Source organism: Myodes glareolus, chromosome 6, assembly GCF_982192425.1.
Source record: "Myodes glareolus chromosome 6, mMyoGla1.1, whole genome shotgun sequence".
NCBI classification, from domain to species: Eukaryota; Metazoa; Chordata; class Mammalia; order Rodentia; family Cricetidae; genus Myodes; species Myodes glareolus.
The window spans coordinates 106,359,990-106,379,591 of NC_142031.1; the positions used below are offsets into that span (position 1 = coordinate 106,359,990).

General features: G+C 44.2%; 1 protein-coding gene across 1 annotated transcript in view; it reads right to left on the reverse strand.

The window, feature by feature from the left end:
* Positions 1–5,852: 5,852 nt before the first annotated feature.
* Plekha8 (pleckstrin homology domain containing A8) overlaps positions 5,853–19,602 on the reverse strand; it is a 63,407-nt gene continuing 49,657 nt past the window's right edge. The window contains exons 13-14 of the mRNA XM_048440379.3: positions 19,303–19,364; positions 5,853–10,924 (exon numbers count right to left, since the gene is read on the reverse strand). Coding sequence (XP_048296336.3) covers positions 10,727–10,924; positions 19,303–19,364 — 260 coding nt within the window. The 3' untranslated portion in view covers positions 5,853–10,726. The remainder of the gene's footprint in view (positions 10,925–19,302; positions 19,365–19,602) is intronic.

Here is a 19,602-nt window from a genome sequence, read left to right on the forward strand (position 1 = left end):
ATGTTATCAATCTAATTTTTAAACATGTTAACATGCTTCTTACCTTTTCGGGGGGCAGACAGGGTTTCACTATGTGGCTTTGTCTTAGGGTTCCTATGGCTATGATAAAACATGAACAGAGAAACTTGGGGAGAAAAGGGTTTATCCAACTTATGCTTTCATATCACAATTCATCATCAAATTAAGACAGGGCAGGATCTTGGAGGGGTGCTGCTTACTGTCTTGCTCCTCATGGCTTGCTCAGCCTGCTGTCTTATAGAACCCAGGACCACCAGCCCAGGGATAGTATCCCCCTTAATGGGCTAGGTCCTCCCCCATCAACCAAATAACTAAGAAAATTCCTTACTGGCTTGCCTACAACCCAATCTTATGGAGGCATTCTCTTAATTGAGGCTCCCTTGTCTCTGATACTCTAGCTTGGGTCGAGTTGTCATAAAACTAGCCAGTCCTGGCTCTGACTGGCTTCCGATTCAGGATCCTCTGCCTTCCAGGTACTGGGATCATAGGTGTGTACCACCACATCTGGATCTTTCTAGCTCATTTATTTCTTCTATGATAGTCTCTGGCCGTACCACTTATTTCTGCAGCCAGTCTTTTTCTCTCCTGTTGCTCCTGGTCATGTCTGTATACATGTTTTAGGCATTCAGGGTCCAAGTTTCTTAAGGACAGAGTACACCTGCAGGGACTTCTGCCTCTTGCATGAGCGTCTCTTCTAAATTGGATCCACCTGTTCCCCACACATCCCCCCCCCCGCCCGCCCCTGACTATAGTACACTTAGTTGCCAGATCATTTTGTTTAAAATTGCTCCCATCTGTGGTATGCTCCTGGGTTCAGACCGCTTGCTGGTTTCATACAATGTTAGTGTATTTGCTTTGTTAAAATACCCACATGTCTTAGTTACTGTCCAATTGCTATGAAGAGAAACCATGACCAAAGCAACTCTTACCAAAAAAAAAAAAAAAATTAATTAATTAGATGCTGGCTTACAGTTTGAGAGGATTTGTCCAAGATTATTATGGTGATATTTTGTTTGTGCTATAACAAAGAAAGCTTGCCTGAAGATCAGAGTGCAGAACTATCCACACTAGTTAGCCATAGAGGTCAGGTAGTGGTGGTGCACACCTTTAATTTCAGTCCTTGGGAGACAAAGACAGAGGGATCTCTGAATTCAAGGTCACCCTGGGCTACATGAGGTTGAATCAATCTAAAAGACAGAGTGAAGCAGTAATGACTCACATCTTTAATTCCAGCACTAGGGAGGTGGAGATGGGAAATGATACAGCTGGGTGGAGAGAGGAGTATTAGGCAGGAGGAGACAGGATTCAGCCTGAGGTAAGAGCTAGTGGCTGGCTGTTCTGCTCCTCTAATCTTTCAGCTTTCATCACCTAGTATCTGACTCCAGATTTTTATTTTATTTTATTATTATTTTTCAAGACCAGGTTTCCCTGCAGCTTTGGAGCCTGTCCTAGAACTAGCTCTTGTAGACCAGGCTGGCCCCGAAGTCACAGAGATCGGCCTGCCTCTGCCTCCTAAGTGTTGGGATTAAAGGCATGCACCACTACCACCCAGCTAGGTTTTTATTATTAAGACCAGTTAAATATTGTAGTACAGATCATCACAGAAGGAATCAGGCAGGCAGGTGCTGGAGCAGAAGCCGAGAGCTTTACATCCTGATCACCAGGCAGCAGGCAGACAGAGACTGAACCTGGTGTGGGCTTTTGAAACCTCAATGCCCACCTCCAGTGATATATGTCTCCCAAGGCCACACCTCCTAATCCTTCCTAAACAGTTCCACCAACTGGGGCCTGAGCATTTAAACATATGAGCCTATAGGGACCATTCTCATTCAAATCACCAAACCTATTGGCTAATAAACAAAAAAAGTTTTATTTGTTTATTAAGTTGTTTATTATTTGTTTCCATTCAGAATAAATTGGCCCTATTGATTTGGGCCTGTGATAAACCTGCAAACCATGGGGGAAAATTGTGAGTGTGTGGCAGAGCAAGGGTGTTTACAAGTCAAAGGAGAGTAGGGACAGAGACAGAGGTTGCGGTGTGTGTTCCATGATCCCTTTCAAGAGCACACCTCAGTGACCTAAAGACCTTTCAGTAGGTCTACAGGTTCCATGAAGGGACATAGTCTTCTTCTGCTGCCTGCGGATCAAGATGTAGAACTCTCAGCTACCTCTTGAGCACGATGTCTGTCCTCACGCCACCATGTCCCACCAGATGATAATGGACTAAACCTCTGAAATTGTAAGCTGGCTCCAATTAAATGTTTTCGTTATAAGAGTTGCTGTGGTAATGGTGCCTCTTCACAGCAGTAGAAACCCTAACTAGGACACTTGTTATATTCCTATAAACAAGTCCAATAAATTCTTTGATTCACCAAGATGGGCTTAACACATAATCCTTTCTTTGGTTTCTTGTTGATCTACCCAGTGAACAGACATTTGGTCACACCTCCTCAGGAAAAAAAAAAAGGAATGCATTGAGAGATGCCATGCTGACTGCATGCCTGTGACACTCTTAGCTGAGGGACACCATGCTGACTGCATGCCTGTGACACTCTTAGCTGAGGGATGAGCTGTGTCCTAGTCTTTGCTTCACTCCTACAACTGCATTCCCACCTCAACTCTGCCCCAGAATCACTCTGCTCAGAGGAAGACAGAAGGATGCCATTACAGCAAGAGTCTGTCAACACAGACCACAGCGCTTGCTCTGAAGAGAAGACCAAGTGTACTATGAGCAGATCTGAGTGGCTGTGGACTGGGGACACAGATTCGGGCTCCCCTGAATGGCACATTCCACTGTGGAAGCAGTTACATAAATCTGTAACAGAAAACTCAAGCATTTGCTAAATATATTGGTGAGGACTCAAGTAGGTGGGTTACAATTAAGCATGGGAATCCCTGATATGAGTTTCTGAGGCTGTTGGATGAAGTTCTCAGCTTTGGGGTGACTGCTGGGAACTAGTGGTCTGCTTATGGCTCAGTGCATTTCAAAGGTTTCCCTGATGGAATCATGTCTGGTCATCTGCACGGATGTACATGAAATAGCGAGGGGACCAAGGACAGCAGAGGTGATCTGCCTTTTCACCTGCAACATCCCAACTCTCCAATGCCACACAAGTTTTAACCAGTCTGGAGAATCAAGAACTTCAGTTTACCTTACTAACCAGCTCCTTTCTAATCCCGAGATTTTGGTGAGATTCTGGATTTTCCCTCAGTGGCAAGGGGATTAGGAACTATTCTTTCTTGATGGGAAATCTAGTCTTTATCTTTGGCTAGTACTCTGGAGTTCAAGGTACAAATGCAAATCTCAGTTCCTTCCACTGCTTGATCCCTGGAAACTTTCAAAGTTTTTTTTTAATTTTTTTTAGAATTTTATTTATTTTGATTGCCATTTTGTTGGATCTTAAGAAAGAAGTTCTGTAGTCTGGATTCATCTTGAAAGGCCCCATGGATAACTGTAAAGGCTTGCACCAGTAGCTCTGAGGATTTCAATCAGGGATGGATGTCAGAATTACTGGGGAGAGTTTAACAGCATCAGGAACAGGCCACACTCCTGAGAACTGACACATAGGGAGGGGCCCAGACATTAGTGCTTTCGGACTCCTCCCACCAGGTCTATATACAGACTGCTGAGAACAGTGAACTGGTCTAATCCTACTCATTCATAATGTGACATACAAAATATCATTGACACATTTTAGTAGAATTAGCAAACACCAAGTAATATTATACATAGACATACTGACACACTCAGAGTCACATGCATAGACACATAAACATACACAGATGCACACATACACACACATGCAAAGATGCACAGCCATACAGACACGCAAAATCAGCCCTCCGCTCCTGGCTCTTCCTTCCCTCCCGTCCCATTGCAGCCAGTCTCTAAGTATCGCTTAAATAATCAGGGCAGCAGAGGGGAGCTGCACTGTGTGGGGCACTGCCTCAGATCTATTTTCATGTAGTTGGGTAATAGAAATAATTCATCTGAAAGAATTAGGAAACACCATTTGAGGTGACAGATAGCTTGTAAAACTGCTTCAAAGTGCTTGCAGAGACAGAAAAAGCACCATCCGAGGGAGGGTATACCAACCTCAGAGTCAGTGGTAGCTACATCACTGCTAGACATGACACCAAAGACTTAACCTAGTAACCTTGGAAGTCATGTCGCCTGCTCCCAAGTCCTCCTGACGTGGCATCATTCAGACACATAGGAGTGTTGAAGGAACTGGCAGCTAGGATTTTGCGCCTGGGAGGCTGAAGTGTTTTCCTGGAGTGGCAAAGGGGTGTGGCTTTCCAAGTCTGTGCAGGGGCTTGAGCCATGGCGTGGAGTTAAGGGAGCATTTCCAGGTTTGGAAGACACGTCAGGCAGGGTGAGAGGGAGGAGGATTGAGAGGTCATGTTGCAGCTTAGGGAATGTGGGTGTCAAGGAGACCTTGAAGACAAAGTGGGTACAGAGAGTGAGGGAGAAAGGAGATGAGGGTATGTCTTGCTGAGAGACCAGAGTAATGGTGACACCACTGACCTCGGCTGGAAACATTTAAGAGGCAGTCAGGCTCTCTCTGGGGTCTTAGGGGAAGGAAGGACTACTGAAGGAAAGATCATCAGGAGACAGGTGGGTCTAAATGGAGCCACCAGACCGCAGTCCAGCTGTAATTTAAATACCATCTCCGGGGAGTGTAGGCTCTAGGACCACCCAAGTGTGCAAGGAGGACAAGAAGAATAGGACTAATTCAAAGCCAGTGGGAGGGAGCATCATCCTACTTTCCTCAGTGACTGAGGGAACTTGGGCACATGTGGGGGTGGGCAATGATGTCTAATGGTCAGAGGATGGAGAAGGCGGAGGGTTCTAAGCTGAGTGATCTATGAAGGGCTTTGAACACTTAGAAATTTAAAACCATTTCAACAATTCTGACTCTACAGCCAAACAATGGCCTACGGCAGGCCACACATCATCAAAGACTTGGTGGCTCTGTTCTCTAAGGGAGACAGCTTCACACAACAGCCTACTTACCTACCTGCAAAGCAACCTGTGTACTCAGTCACCAGGACCAACATGAACATCACCGCTCCGAAGGCTCCCTTCTGTGCCTCTGGAAGGATGACAGTGGTGGATCCTGGTTACACACACAGATGTGTGCTGCTACCTCAGAATGGGCAGAGGGTATCTCATTTGCTGTACTGGTATGAATGTAAGAGGAACTAAAATATCAACTCTCAACCCCCTCCCTTACACCTGAAGTGTGCACCGTCTCTTCTCTCTGCTTGATGAACATTAATTTTGTTTCTCTTGAGTTCTAAGATTCTTTTCTGAGGTCTTGAGTTCTAAGATTCTTTTCTGAGGCAGACAAGGATCTGGCTTCACTGGAGTCGAGTTTTCTAAGGGAAGAACTTCCCAGGCTCTGGCAGTAGTGCTGGGCTGTAAGATCACTGCTGCTCATACCTCTAAAAACAAAGAAGAGAACCACGTCTGAAAAGGGCTGGTCTTTCTAGAATGCCCAGATCACCAATGCAGATGCCACTAAACTGGCTGATGCTGCCGGTCTTCAGAGTTTTGTGATGGCCCTGGAGCTGGCAGTTCTAGGTTCGTAGCCTGTCTCCAGTCTTCAGCTGTGGGAATTAGGCAAAAGGCTGCCCAGTCTGTGCCTCAGTTCTCCTAACTGTACCCTGAGGTACTATGTATAGTACTTGGCTTACAGTCAGGAGGAGAAAATGGTTAGTATCAGTCAAGGGCTTAGAAATGATGACTGGTGTGACATGGGAGCTTCATAAACAATGCATATTATTGGTATATAAACAAAACTCATACAAAACCTCTGAAGAACACTTAATAAAATACTCTAAAAATAAGTTTATTGTAACTAATGAATATAAAAATTTGACAGATGTTTTCAAACATTCTCCAAAGGAAGTAAAACCCTCCCCTGCCCCACTTCGCATGAAATACAGAATAACAACTTGGACAGAGAAGCAGACAAATTTGCACACAAGATTTTCACTCAACAATTGGTCCTAAAAGGCTCCAACACATTTCTAAGTACAGGTCCATTAAATTAAGAAGCCACAAGCTGTTTGATGCTTTTGTAGTTTAACTTGCTTCCTATCAGCATTCTGATGTTCATTCAAAATACTGAGAGACAAGAGGAGGTGACACACGATTCTGTGACAGATTTACTCAGGGCATGTGGCTCTACAAAACTACAAACATTCATGAGGATACAGACTGTGGGATTAAACATTAACGTGAAAAGGAACCCAAGAAAAATCTATTTATAGTTTAGCCTTTGGCATCTGGTATAACACGTTTCTTCTTCATAGAGACACCACACTGTTCAATTTATTAACCAGAATAAAGTTCTCTGAACACATTTCTCACCTAACACAGATTGTCCACAGCCAATTTCACATGAGGTAGTTGGGCTGTTGAATGACATTCTAGTGAAATTCTCATGACACACGGGAATCATACATTTCTCGTGCCATGAAGCTGGCTCATCCACTGTCTACATCACCCTTCTCTTCACTGACTCCACCTACTTGTGGACACACACACAGAGTTCTGTGCAATGACGCCATCCATGCTAGGTAGTCCACCACAGGGTGAGGGAACCACCCCACCTAGGGTAAGGAGAGGAGGATACTGATCACACTTTAAATACATGACACATTTAAAACAAGCCGGATATTATGCCCCCTACAGTTTGGCTGGAAATGCCTTTCACTCTGAGGAGGGACTCAAGGATTTACAATTTACAAGAATCTGAAAACCTCGCCTTGCAGAGTAGGGGCATTTTTTCCTTTCCATTAAAGGCTATAAATAGACAAAGGAGAAGAGAGATCAACGCACACGTCATCTGTATGCGAGACATCACCAGTGACTGGTTTATCACACCCTAGATGTCTTGAATGCAGCTGTGCAGTAAGAAATCATGCAAATGGTCTTCAGGCTAGTCTAGACGGGGTTGGACTGGGCGCATTCCCGAGGAGGGCCAGTGAGCAGTGAAAGGACCCTCAACTATACATCTATAACCTTGTTACGGATAAAGCCTTCAGACACCATCAGACAGCTACTGGATAGTTATGTCGTTACTGTGATAGCCCTGAGTAAGCGACTGCAGGTCACACAGAAGCACATGGAAGAACACATTTCTCAGTACAGCACTTCATGTGTACTTCTGCGGTCTGCCGCACACAAGCATGTGGACTGAGCAGTGTCACAAAGCATCTGGCTCCCTATGGTCAAACACATGAGATCACTGAGCTGAACGATGGCTCAACACAGACGACATTCTAGATGGTTCCATCTAGAAACCTTCAACTTTACAAATGTTTGGTAGTGAAATTAGGGTGGAGAGTCAAACTGTTGCAAACCTGTGACTAAATCAGAAGCAGTGGTTTGAACTGATGGTTCAGAAACACAATATGACAGGACATGGCGGTCTAGCAGGAAATTCTGGAGAAAATACCTGTTCTCCACAAAGTCTCCAAAATGCCTTCTATCTTGTATTGCTCAAAACCCTCTCACGTCTCTGTTGCTTTATCTGAAATCTCTCCTTATATATGACCTTTAAAATTGGACTAGTTTTCTTTAGAAAAAATTCTTCAGCTCTTCTCACTTCCAAATTTAACATCGTGCACCGAATTTCCCAACCCTACATTTCTCTTACCTAAAACACTGCTCGGCAGGTTGAAAGATGAACACACTAACTGTACAAGGAATAATCAAAGGCAGAGGTGTGCACGCTCCCTGTGGCACCCAGCACTCCCACTGTGACCTTCCTCTACCTTACAGCTACAAATATGCACACAGCTCTCTCCGAAGCTCTGACAGTTTGGGTAGGTAGGTAACAGATCCTGAACCAGGCTGCTGCTGCTACAGGGTAAACAAGAGCTAGGGGTGGAATCACTGAGGAAGTAGAGGGGGAGGGTGCAGCTCAATGCTAGCAATGCTCAGTAGCAGAGAAGAAAAAGCCCTAAGGCTGAAAGAGGGGGTATAGATGATGTTCCCCATTATGGAAGTGACATGAAATGATGCTTTCACCCTCAGCATGACTTAGACATACTAACAAGCCACTACATACTCAAAGCACCTTTCATGTTTCCTTTCAGGCTGGGTCAAGAGCTGCCATGGGAATCACCTCTGCCTCCGTTACAAGCTGGTTTCCACCCTCAATGGTGTCACACCTCCAAGTTAGTTTCTTTCAGTAGGTTTTGGTTATAATCAGATTTGTTTTCAAAAAACAAAATCCTTGTCACAGTTGATGCCAGGCAGTGTGGAGCTGAGCTTCATGGGGTGGGGAGAAGAGCAGACTGGTGGAATGCACGGTGGTGGGGCAGTACTCCTAAGGAAGGGGTCAGCCAAGGCTACTTAGTCAAGCCTGCTAGTGTTTAGGGAGACACATTTCCCTAGTCTCCAGCTCCTTTCTTAAACGTACGCTAGAAAATAACTCCAAAACTGTTGTTAGCAATGAAGACAAGGTGAGCATTCTGTCAACAAACACAGCAGTCCTTCACCTGTTGGGTGAGGGTGGCTTGGAGATGCCAGAGCTCTTGGAAGGGCCCCTGGCAGCACATTCAGGATCTTTTCTTATTAACCCTTTCTTAGCAAGTAACCAAAAATCAGAAGAAACAAAGCCTGGCTTTAACTAAAATGAGAATCAGGCAACTAGCAATCCAGGAGGAACGAACTTCAAACAGACTGCCCTGCATGGCAGCTGTGCACTTGGAGCCACACTGCAGATCAAGGTGTTCTCTGAGTGCCCCAGCCCTGGGCTCTAGAGACCACAGAGGCACCCAGATCTGCTTAGTGCAGCCATGCTTAGCATCAATTTCCTGTTAGCACTGCACGGACGGCACACCCACTCTCAGAGACAGCAGATTAGCTGCCTTTTCTTTTTCTGGTCTCCAGAGGCTATGCCATGGACAGGAGGTCTAAACTACGCCCTAGCCCCTCCCTCAGATCTCCACTAGCCAGGGAAGAGGATCCATAGGAAGCTCTCGTGGGAGCAAAGCAGCACACGGTTAGTAATTTCAGCCCCTTCCTCCTGCTCCTGGTTACTTCCTACAACTTCTCATGGAAGCAAAGTACTTGCTTCACTTAAGCTTTTCTTCTTCTTGCTATGTTGCCCAGGTTAACCTCCGAACTCTGGGCTCCAGAGATATTTCCACCTCATACCCCTGAGTAGCTCAGATGTCATGCACCACTGTGGTCACTCTACTGCTTCAACAACTTGAGGAAACGCCCACTTGCTTAAAGACGACAAAAGACAAAGCCAGCACCTTTCCCTGCACAAAACCCTCTGCAGAGCCCGAGTGTGTGCAGCAGCCACTCCCTTCACCTGCACCTGGCAAAGGGGCCACTTTCTTTGGGGGACAGCTTATGCTGGAATGACCTTCCTTGTTACTCGGAGGAGCAGTTCCTGGAGAGGGTACTCATGGCTTCTCCCCTATGCATACTCTAGGCAGCTTGGTTCATTACTAGGAGACGAGGGCAGCATGTCACTCTTTGTAGAAATGCCACAAGCAATGTTGCACAAGCTGCTGGTCTACTCACTCTCCATTTAGTTATTTTACTTGAATGATACCCCTTCCTCTAGGGGGTTAGAGGATGTATCATTTGGTTCTTGCAGGAGAATGGAAACTCTGAAAAACTAGAATTCAATTGGTAGCTCAACCAACTGAGTATCACCTGGGAAGGTCACCAAACAGCAAATTTCCTATTTCACCTCTAGATGTGGGTTCTTCAGGTAAGTTCTAGGACTCTGTTCTTTGAAACAGTACATTGAGTGACTTCAATACATGGGTGATCTAGTTCACATTTGAAAGCTACCTGGCTCTTTTGCTGAAGAGAGTTCATCAAGCTAGGCAAAAAATAAATAAATAAAAATAAAATAAAATAAACAGAAACAAGACACTCCACGGAAGTGAGCAGACCTTCCTATTACAGACTTTACCACTGAAGTAGGACAGGAATCCTCTTTATGCTATGATGTCCCATTCAGACAACACACAGGAAACGTGCTGGACGAGAGTGGTGGTATGTGCTCCCCAAATGACTTACCCCGCCTTTCTATTCTGTTCTCAAGCATCTCCTGGAGCCACGGTCTCACCTGACAACAGGCATGGCCGTTCTTGTTAGTGTTTTCCCACAAACGCAGAAATGCCTTCACTACACAGCCCTTCTCATCAGCAAAGTCACAGAGAAGGGACCCACTCAGGACAGTCTAGGAATAACAAACTGTTACATGGCAAGTCCTTCGACAAAACGGCCTATACTCCCTCCAATGCTCAGTCAGCTCCTAAGCTATTTTAAACACTGGCTTTGTGTTATAGTCTTGCATACTGCTTGGGTTTGGGTGGTCCACTAAAGCTAATAACTGAAACAGAACAACACAAAGTATGATCCCAACAAGTCCATTTGTTGATTTTGCTCTTACTGCTTGCTATTCAAGTCTATGACAGCTATGATTTGGTTTCCAGTAGGCCTGTTGAACTGAAATATTTAGCACCTTGATTTTTTTAAACACACCAAACACAAACGCATTAAAACAATTCTATAAAAGCACTAGGTTTGGCTTCCTCCTGTCCATCTCCCCCAAGGAAAGGAGTTGGAGGGCATCGAAGCTGTTGCTGGAAATTAACTAGGGCGACACAACACTTTAGCAAACTTTATTCCCTGAAGTTAGGAGGTACTGTCCTGTAGCTGTCACACCACCTCATCAGACTCCAGCCCGTGGATCTCGTATAAAGTGTCCAATATGGTCAGCTGCTTTTCCATAGCAGGGAGGTAAAGGCTGAGGTCCCTCTGCATCCCGATACTGAAAGCTTCTTTCTGGTGGTCACCTTCTTTTATGGTTAACGCTGCCACAAAATCTTCATAGGATGGTGCTGCCCTCAGTGCTAACTGCAAAAGAATTATCTGTGAGGATCTGCAACACAACTGTCGCTTGCATACTTAGACACACACACACACACACACACACACACACACGGAGGGGGAGAGGAGTAGGGAGCTGAGGAAAGCAAGAGTAAACAAATATGAATACCCTTCTAATTCACAGATTGCCTAAAGTCATGTTCTGAGCACCAAATCAAATCACTTCAAAGCTAGAAAAGGCAGGGGTCTACTTGGGACAATCTAATGGTAACTGATGCTATGCATCCTCACAATCAGTATGCACATCTGTCTGTTGTCATGTGCATGCTGATACTGCACACCGCCTGTCTAGCCTTCCAGGGTACTCTATTTGTATCTCACTTACATTTCATTTGTCTTCTTATCATCTATTATTTCCCAATATGTATATTTCCTATAACTTTTTTATATTTTTCTAATAAAGAAGGAAACTTGTAATATTAATAATGATTGTTACCCTGACAGGCCTAGGAGACAAACTTCTAGGCATGTGTGTGAGAGAGTTTCTAGATTGATTGAGGTAGGAAGAACCACACTATAAATGTAGGTGGCATCATTATGTGTGTTGGAGTCTCGGAAGAAAAAGAAGAAATGAGCCAAACAGCAACATTCATCTCTCTTACTTCCAGACTGGATTCAATGTGACCAACTGTCTCATGCTCCAGACTACAGGACTACACTCAAAATCTAAACCAAAATAAACTCTATTTCTTCAACTGCTTTTACTGGATACTTTGTTGCAGCAATGCTAAAAGTAACTATACAAAAGAACTAATACCAGGAGTGGGCTTGTTACTTGATGAAACTGACCTGCTGTTTCTTGGACCTTTGGAACTGGTTTGAAGAAACAATGCAGAAGAGTTTGGAATTTCAGACTAGAAAAGCCTTAGGATGTTATAAGCAGAGCTTGGTAGACTGTTCCAGTATGTGTTTGTATGATTAAGAAGCCAACAGAACTGTGGGCAGTGGAGGTCCAGGTGATGCAGTTTCAGAGGGAAATAAGAACTCTACTGGGAACTAGACTAGAGGCCAGTCACATTATATTCTGGCAAATTGATTATCTGGCTGCAGTCTGCCTGTACTGAGACTCTGAGTGAGGCTGAACTCAAAGACGATGGTGCAATATCTTAGGCAGAGGAAATCTCAGGATAGTTTGATGGTTTAAAAGAAAATGGCCCCCAAAGGGAGTGGTACTATTAGGAGGTGCGGGTTTGTTAAAATAGGTGTGGTCTTGTTGGAGGAAATGTGTTGTGGGGATGAGCTTTGAGGTCTCCTTTGCTCAAGCTTCATTCAATGCGACACTCAGTTTACTTCCTGTTGCCTCTGAATTGAGAAGAAGAATTCCCCAGCACCATGTCTGCCTGCACACCACCATACTCTCTGCCATGATGATAACGGACTAAAACTCTGAAACTCTAGGATGTAACCTCAGCTAAATGCTTTCCTTTATAAGAGTGCTTATGGTGTCTCTTCACAGCAATAGAAACCCTAAGACAGAAGTTGGTACTAGGATCTGAGTATGCTGAGATAGGCTTAGCCATGCTTTTGTTTGGAGGACTTTAGAATTTGCAAGTTTGGGTTAGGAAAGCGGTGGAATGATTTTAAGAGCTGCTTAACAGGCCATACCAGTGGGAGCATGGTAGTCAATAGTGCAAGGAGTGATTTGAACTGTTGGGGGCTGGCTTGAGATTTTGGAGGAGAAGAATTTTAGTACATTGCCTAGAGATCATTTTTGTGATATTTTAGTGAAGAAAATGACTGCTTTTTGCCCTTGTCTAAAGAGTCTGCCTGAAGCTAAAGTGAAGAGATTTGGATTAATTCCACTGGCAGAAGAAATTTTAGTCCAGTATTAACTCTGTTGTGTGGTAGTTATTACTGGTCACTCTTGAACAGATTTATAAACTAAAAGGAGCAAGAAAACGCAAAATTTGAGAAGGAAAGGAACACCAGGATGTGGAATGGAGTTAAGTTCTGTGATCAAGGAGATAAACAGATTTAGAAATGGAATAAAGGGAGTAGTGACCTCAGGGCAAGATTCCATCCAGCTAAGTTTCCAACTTGTAAAAAAGAATTAAAGAAAAGTTTAGAAGCTGGGCAGTGGTGGTGCGTACCTATAATCCCAACACTCTGGAGGCAGAGGCAAATGGATCTCTGTGAGTTCAAGGCCAGCCTGGTCTACAAAGCAAGTTACAAGTCAGCCAGAGCTGCAGAGAAACCTTGTCTTGAAAAACAAAACAAACAGAAAATGAGAAGATCTTATATTCAGGTGTGGTGTTGCATACCTTTAATTCCAGCACTCCAGAGGCAAAGGGTGGTGGATCTATGAGTTCAAGGCCAGCCAAGTCCACAGAGCAAGTTGAGCTTAGACAGTGAAGAAAACCATAGAGAACAGAAAGCTGGAAAAGATGTAATAGAACAAGAAAGCCATGTTCCATGCCCAGCAGAATTTGGCAGCTTCAGCTATGTGGTTCTGGAGTTAAGGATAAAAGAAAGTGGCTATGGAATTTCCCTCTGAGACTAAGGAAACCTGCTGAGGCCAGGCATGTGTCAGCGCTGGCCCTGAAGGGAGGTAGAGAAGTCACTACATAAAGCTGTGAAGCTGAAGCCTGAATTGCCATGGAGACCCCAGAAAGTTGGAGATAACAGATCAGTGGGACACCTGCTAACAGGGAGTAGAACCAGCCCAAGAAAAAGAAGTTGTGTTGCAGTCAACAAAGCTGACAGGACTTGGAGATCTGAAGAGTATTTTGGCATCAGACATGAAGATGCAGTGTTTGGTGTTTGCCCAAATGGTTTTCAGTGTTGCTTTGGTCCAGTATTTCCTCACTATACCCTCTTCCCTATATTTTGAAATGGTAATGTGTATCCTGTGCCATTATATGTTGGAAGTATGTGATCTGCTTTTTGATTCTGATTAAGAGATTGCATGAATCTCAGAAGAGACTTTGAATTTTAAACTTTTAAGTAATTTTGAAGTTGTGATATGAGACTATGGGGACTTTGAAAGTTGGACTGAATGCATTTTTGCATTATGATATGGCTACAAGCCATGGAGTGGAATATGATGATTTGAAAGAAAATAGTCCTCAAAGGGAGTGGCACTATTAGGAAGTGTAGCTTTGTTAGAGTAGGTGTGGCCTTGTTGGAGGAAATTTGTTACACTGTGGGGGTGGGCTTTGTGGTCTCCTTTGCTCAAGCTTCACTCAGTGTGACACTCAGTTCACTTCCGACTGCCTTTGGAACAAAATATAGAGTTCTCCAGCACTACATCTGCCTGCATATCACCATGCTCCCTGCCATGATGATAATGGACTAAACCTCTGAAACTGTAAGCTGCCACCTCAATCAGGTGTTTTCCTTTATAAGAGTTGTTGAGGTTATGGTGTCTGTTCACAGTAATAAAAACCTGAAGACAGACAGCATCCAGACTGTAGCATGTTCTCGTCTGATTCTATAGTCAGAGAACAAAGGGGAGCAGAAATGTGGTATCTGTCATAGAAAAGAAACTCAAATTTGTAGATAAGGCCAGTACCCAGAAAGCAGCTAGAATTGTACAAATTAACACCATTAAAAAAAAAAAAAAACTGAGACAACAGGGAAGGTACCCTGAGGGAAAATCCTACCCAACAAAAGCTCCATCTTGTATAAATACAAATTCATGGGGAGGGAGAGGGGGAGAGAGAGGAGAACATGGGGGGGGTGACACACAGACACCTGGCACTAGGGAAGTTGCCAGGAATCCACAAGGTTGACCCCAGCTAAGAACCTAAGAAAGTGGAGAGGATGCCTGAACTGACCTTCCCCTGAAATCAGATTGATTACATAGAACCTTCATCCAGCAACTGATGGAAGCAGATGCAGAGATTTACAGCTAGGCACTGGGCTGAGCTCCCAGAATCCAGTCAAAGAGAAGGAGGAGCGATAATATGAGCAAAGAGATCAAGACCATGATGGGAATACCCACAGAAACAGCTGACCTGAGTCAGTGGGAGCTTACTGACTCTGGACTGACAGGGGCGTAACCTGCACAGCACCAAATTAGACCCTCCAAATATGGGTGACAAGAGTGTGACTTAGGCAGTCTGTGGGGCCATTGGCAGTGCAACCAGGGCTTATCCCTAGGGCATGAGCTGGCTTTTTGAAGCCCATTCTCTATGGAGGGATACCTTGCTCAGCCTAGATACGGGGGGGGGGGGGAGGGAGTGCCTTGGTCCTGCCTCAAAGTGATGTGCCAGACTTTGTTGATTTCCCCAAGGAAAGACTTATTCTCTCTGAGGACTGAATGGGGGATGGGCTGGGGAGAATGTGGAGGGAGCGGGAAGTGGGGAGGGAGTGGGAACTGGGACTGGTACATAAAATGAAAAAAGATTGTTTAAAAATATAAAATTAAAAAATTATAAATTCATTTGAAAGGAGACTCCAAATTGAGAATACCACCAAAGAGGTTCTTTGGTTGACTACTACCACCTAGGGAAGTTTTCCCAAGGTCATCCTGGAAGACCCACATAGGCCCGTACAATTGGATGCTGGGATGTCAGGCTACATCTTGCTGCTGAGAGCAAAACTTGGGAATACTGTCCTTGTGTTACTGGCCTTACAGCCATGACAGACGCAAGAGTGAGGAAGTCATGCAGGCTTGACTGAGATTCCAGAATGCCTGAGGCCAAGCTACATGAGGCAAGGTTGGATTCCCTTCAAGAAGGCCCAGGGAGTCCACTGAATAAAGCTGTGAATGGGAAGCCCAAGCCTTAATGGAGAATTAAAGATGATGGAGATGCCAGGACCATGAGATATCCACTGCGGAAAGCTAGAGACATGGATTAGAGGTGGCTCAAGAGAAAGGCTCCATGTGCTACAGTAACAGAGCTGCAGGAGCAGTGAGTCCATCGTGTTCCCTAGACACCCCATTTGGAGCTACAGAATTTGGTGTTTTCCCCTCTGGGTTTTGGTCTTATGTTCCCATGTTATGCCCCAATTTCACTCTCCTAGAATTGGAATGTCTACTCTGTGCCCTCCTATGTATTAGGTTTCCATCATCCAGCGCTTTGGCAAAATGTCTAATCAACCCAAACGCTGGTACTTTCGGGTTCGAGGGCCACACACGCGCCATCATCAAGTGCTCAGACAATTTACATAGCCACCCCAGGCCCTCAAGCCCTACAGGATGTACGTGCTGCATGGTCACGTGATCTAAGCATGAGGCAGCCTTTAAAAGCCGGACAGGCCCACTCCATGCTCTCTCCTTCCGTCCCTCTTCTGAAGAAGTAACTACTGTCTTCCCGGCCTGCACCACTTCCTTAGGCCTGCGCATGTGTGTTTCTCTCTCTTAAACTCTTAAAGTTGGTTTCGTGATTTCTTCTCACTTGTGCCTGGTAATTTCACTATGCATGTTGGAAGAATGTAACTTGATTTTTTTTTTCAGAGTCTCAAAGTTACAGAGATTGCCTGTGTCTCATAAGAGACTTTTGAGCAATTTTGGAATTGTTAAAGACAATAAAATGATAACTTCTGAAGTTGGACTGAATGCATTTTGTGTGATGGAATGGCATGGGCAATGGTAAAGAGGGTAGACTCATGATGACAACAACGTCAACAGGACAGTATACGGAATCACTAAGGGGACAATCTTGTGAGCACATCTATGGGTAAGTTTCAAAGTGGGGCCAGTTAAGGCTGGAGAGACTCACTTTCACCGTAAAAGGCACTATTCCATGGACTGGGGCCTCAGTCTAGATGAAAAGGGAACACAGCAGAATTCACCTCTCTGCTTCCTGACTATGGAAGTCATGTGACCAGCTGCTTGAGCTACTGCCGTCATGGCCTCTCTGACACAATGGCATCCTCAGATTGTGAGCTGAAATTTGCTCTCCTTCTTTACTGGTTCTGTCAGGAATTTTGTTGTAGCGACAAGTAACTAATGCAGAGATAATGTTTGCTTTGGTATTGATATTGTAATCATAATTTATTAGAACCATGAAGTTTCTAGTGTAAGTCTCAGATACTCAGGACCAGGTCTGACACCTAGGCTCACTCTGTGCTGCTTCTCAACCACACCACGTCTCTTCTCAGTGGATGACTTCCCAGGTTCGCGTCCCACCTCTCCTTGCCGTCTGGCTAGTCCGGCTATTCCCAGCTGGCCAAAGCCCTTTTCTGAATTTCACTAGGTTTGGCTCTCCTGAGACAGCAGAGGATCTATAATGGTTCCCCATATATTTTGAAAGCCTTTGAGAGTCCCTTCAACCCACTTGTGAAGCAAGAGTGGCTTGTATCAATGAATTTCAGATTTTTCACATACTCATTTGAAGAATTGATCAAAGTGTTTAACTTCCTAGAACCTTACTTTCCTCAACTATAGAAGGTAGCTGAACTTTCCTTTTCTTATTTTCAAGATTAAGATCATATGAAAATGTTTTACCAAAGCCTGGCACATAATTAACATTCAGAAGACAGTGTAAGTATAAAGGCAAGAGACAGAAAAAGGAAAATTAGGTAGTTATTCAAAATACAATGTAGAAAATCTTCTAGTACTGAAGGGCAGGCCCTGTAATTTAAATGATGAAAAACAAAGAAGAGCTTATCATGAAATTTTAGAGTATAAAGAAAAGGAAAAGTGCACATACTTCTCCTTATCTTGATGGCAAACATAGCTGATATAGACCAGGGTGGGAGCTACATTGAATTTTCTAGCAGTGATAGTGGAAGCTGGAGACAACAGCTGAGGCTTCAAAATCACTAAGGAAGCAACTGTTAGTCTAAGTCTGTACCCAGTCACACCCGCGCTCTAGGAAAAAAGAGGCAGGGCCAGTGCTAAGCTCACCTCCCAGTCTGGCTGAAGAGGAAACAGGACGGTCAAGTTACAGTTGGGTATCAGCAAGCTGACGTCTGTTCAGACTTGACGCGTTTGAGGATTAAGGTTCACTACTTGGTTGGCAAATTAGTCAGATTCCAGGGATGGAAAGTTGTGTTCTCTGAGCCACTGAGATCGGCCAGTTGGCACACTCGAAAATGCAATAAGCCTTTCAAAGTGTGGACGACCTGAGGAGTAACTATGAGTCTATAAGGCCAGTGAAGCTCAGACTTGACCCATCTACAGCGAGTGCTTTGTGACAATATGCTTGAAATCAGGCATCGCTTAAATACCAGCAACATCAAACAACAGTAGATGGGCTATCTCCATCTGTGTCAGGTCTCTGACTACAGCAGGGAAAGGAAGTCATCTCCGTGTTAGGAGAGTACTAGCTTTGTGTCCCTAACATGGAAAACAGCGGTTAGTGCATGGCAGGTGCTCTAAACTGTGAGCTGTCGATGCAATGCTTGGTATTTGATAGGCAATTCTTTCAGCAATCTACTTTAAGAAAATAAGAATTTTAGTACAATAATGTATGTGAAGAGATTTTGTGCTGCTGCTATGAACAAACTCACATATTATGGGATGTATTATGTAGTCACTAAAAGTAGGATTTATCCTTAGACTGTCATGATATCAAAATGGTCCTAATAGGGGCTGGTGCAATAGAGCCTGTTTAGAACATGAGGCTGAGGGCTTGATTCTCAGCACCACAAACAACAACAAAAGTCACCATAGAATCTATTAAGTATGGATAAATACAACAGAATTATACTGTAGCAAAATGTAAAAAATATGAATTTATATAATTAATTATATACATTCCATAAACATGTGGGTATATACTTATAAATAGAACTATATATTGAAAGAAATATATAAACTAGATCAGTATTTAAAAGATTAAATCAAAATATATTTTTAAAAAGTTAGGAAGGTAAAACAAAATGCCAGGAAGAAGAAATGGCCGGTAGCAGGTGAACATGCATACAAGTATCTAGTGTCTTCACTGTGATAATGACTGTTTAAGAAGGGATGACCAGCCCTGCCTGGTGTACCCACAGTTAATATTTGACACAGATAAAAACAGCAACAGCAAAATGAACCAAGAGTTGAGAATGAATAGGGCTGACAGAATGGGCAGCAAAGGGAGCCGTTAGCTGGAACTCATAGCTGGACCTAATCTCTCCTTAGTGGTATTGGAAATCACAGCCTACACCCAGCTCTCCCTTCATGGCTGCCCAGCTTCTCACTCCCTCTGAGAAGACAGACTGCAGAGCACGGGTGTCACTGAAGCTCTCTCTCTCTCGCTCACTCACTCACTCACTCGCTCACGAATCTGCTATTCCGTGGGAGTGCTGATGTTCTCTATGGCTGACAGTCCACATTCCAAAGGCCTACAAGCATAAATGAGCTGGCAATTTTTGTCTTCTTTCCAAAACTAAAGCAAACAGAAATAACACACAAACAAAACACACCTTCCTGATGACGCAAACTTTAGAGGACAGGAATGACTTACCGCAAAAACCCCGCGAACTACCCAGCCATGGTGCTGCCGTAGTGTTTTGCCGTATGCGTTATCTTGAAAAGAAAGAGATTTTTTGTGAGGTGCGAATGCTAAGACACTGGTGTGATCTGCACAGCGCACTGTTTAATGCATGCTTACTACTGGATTAGAATCTAATTCCAAAGGGGAGGATTGGGGAGAGCTGGGGGAATGGGATGGTTGAGATGGAGGAAGGGTGGATATGGGAGCAGGGAAGTAGATATCTTAATTAAGGGAGCCATTTTAGGGTTGGCAAGAGACTTGACTCTAGAG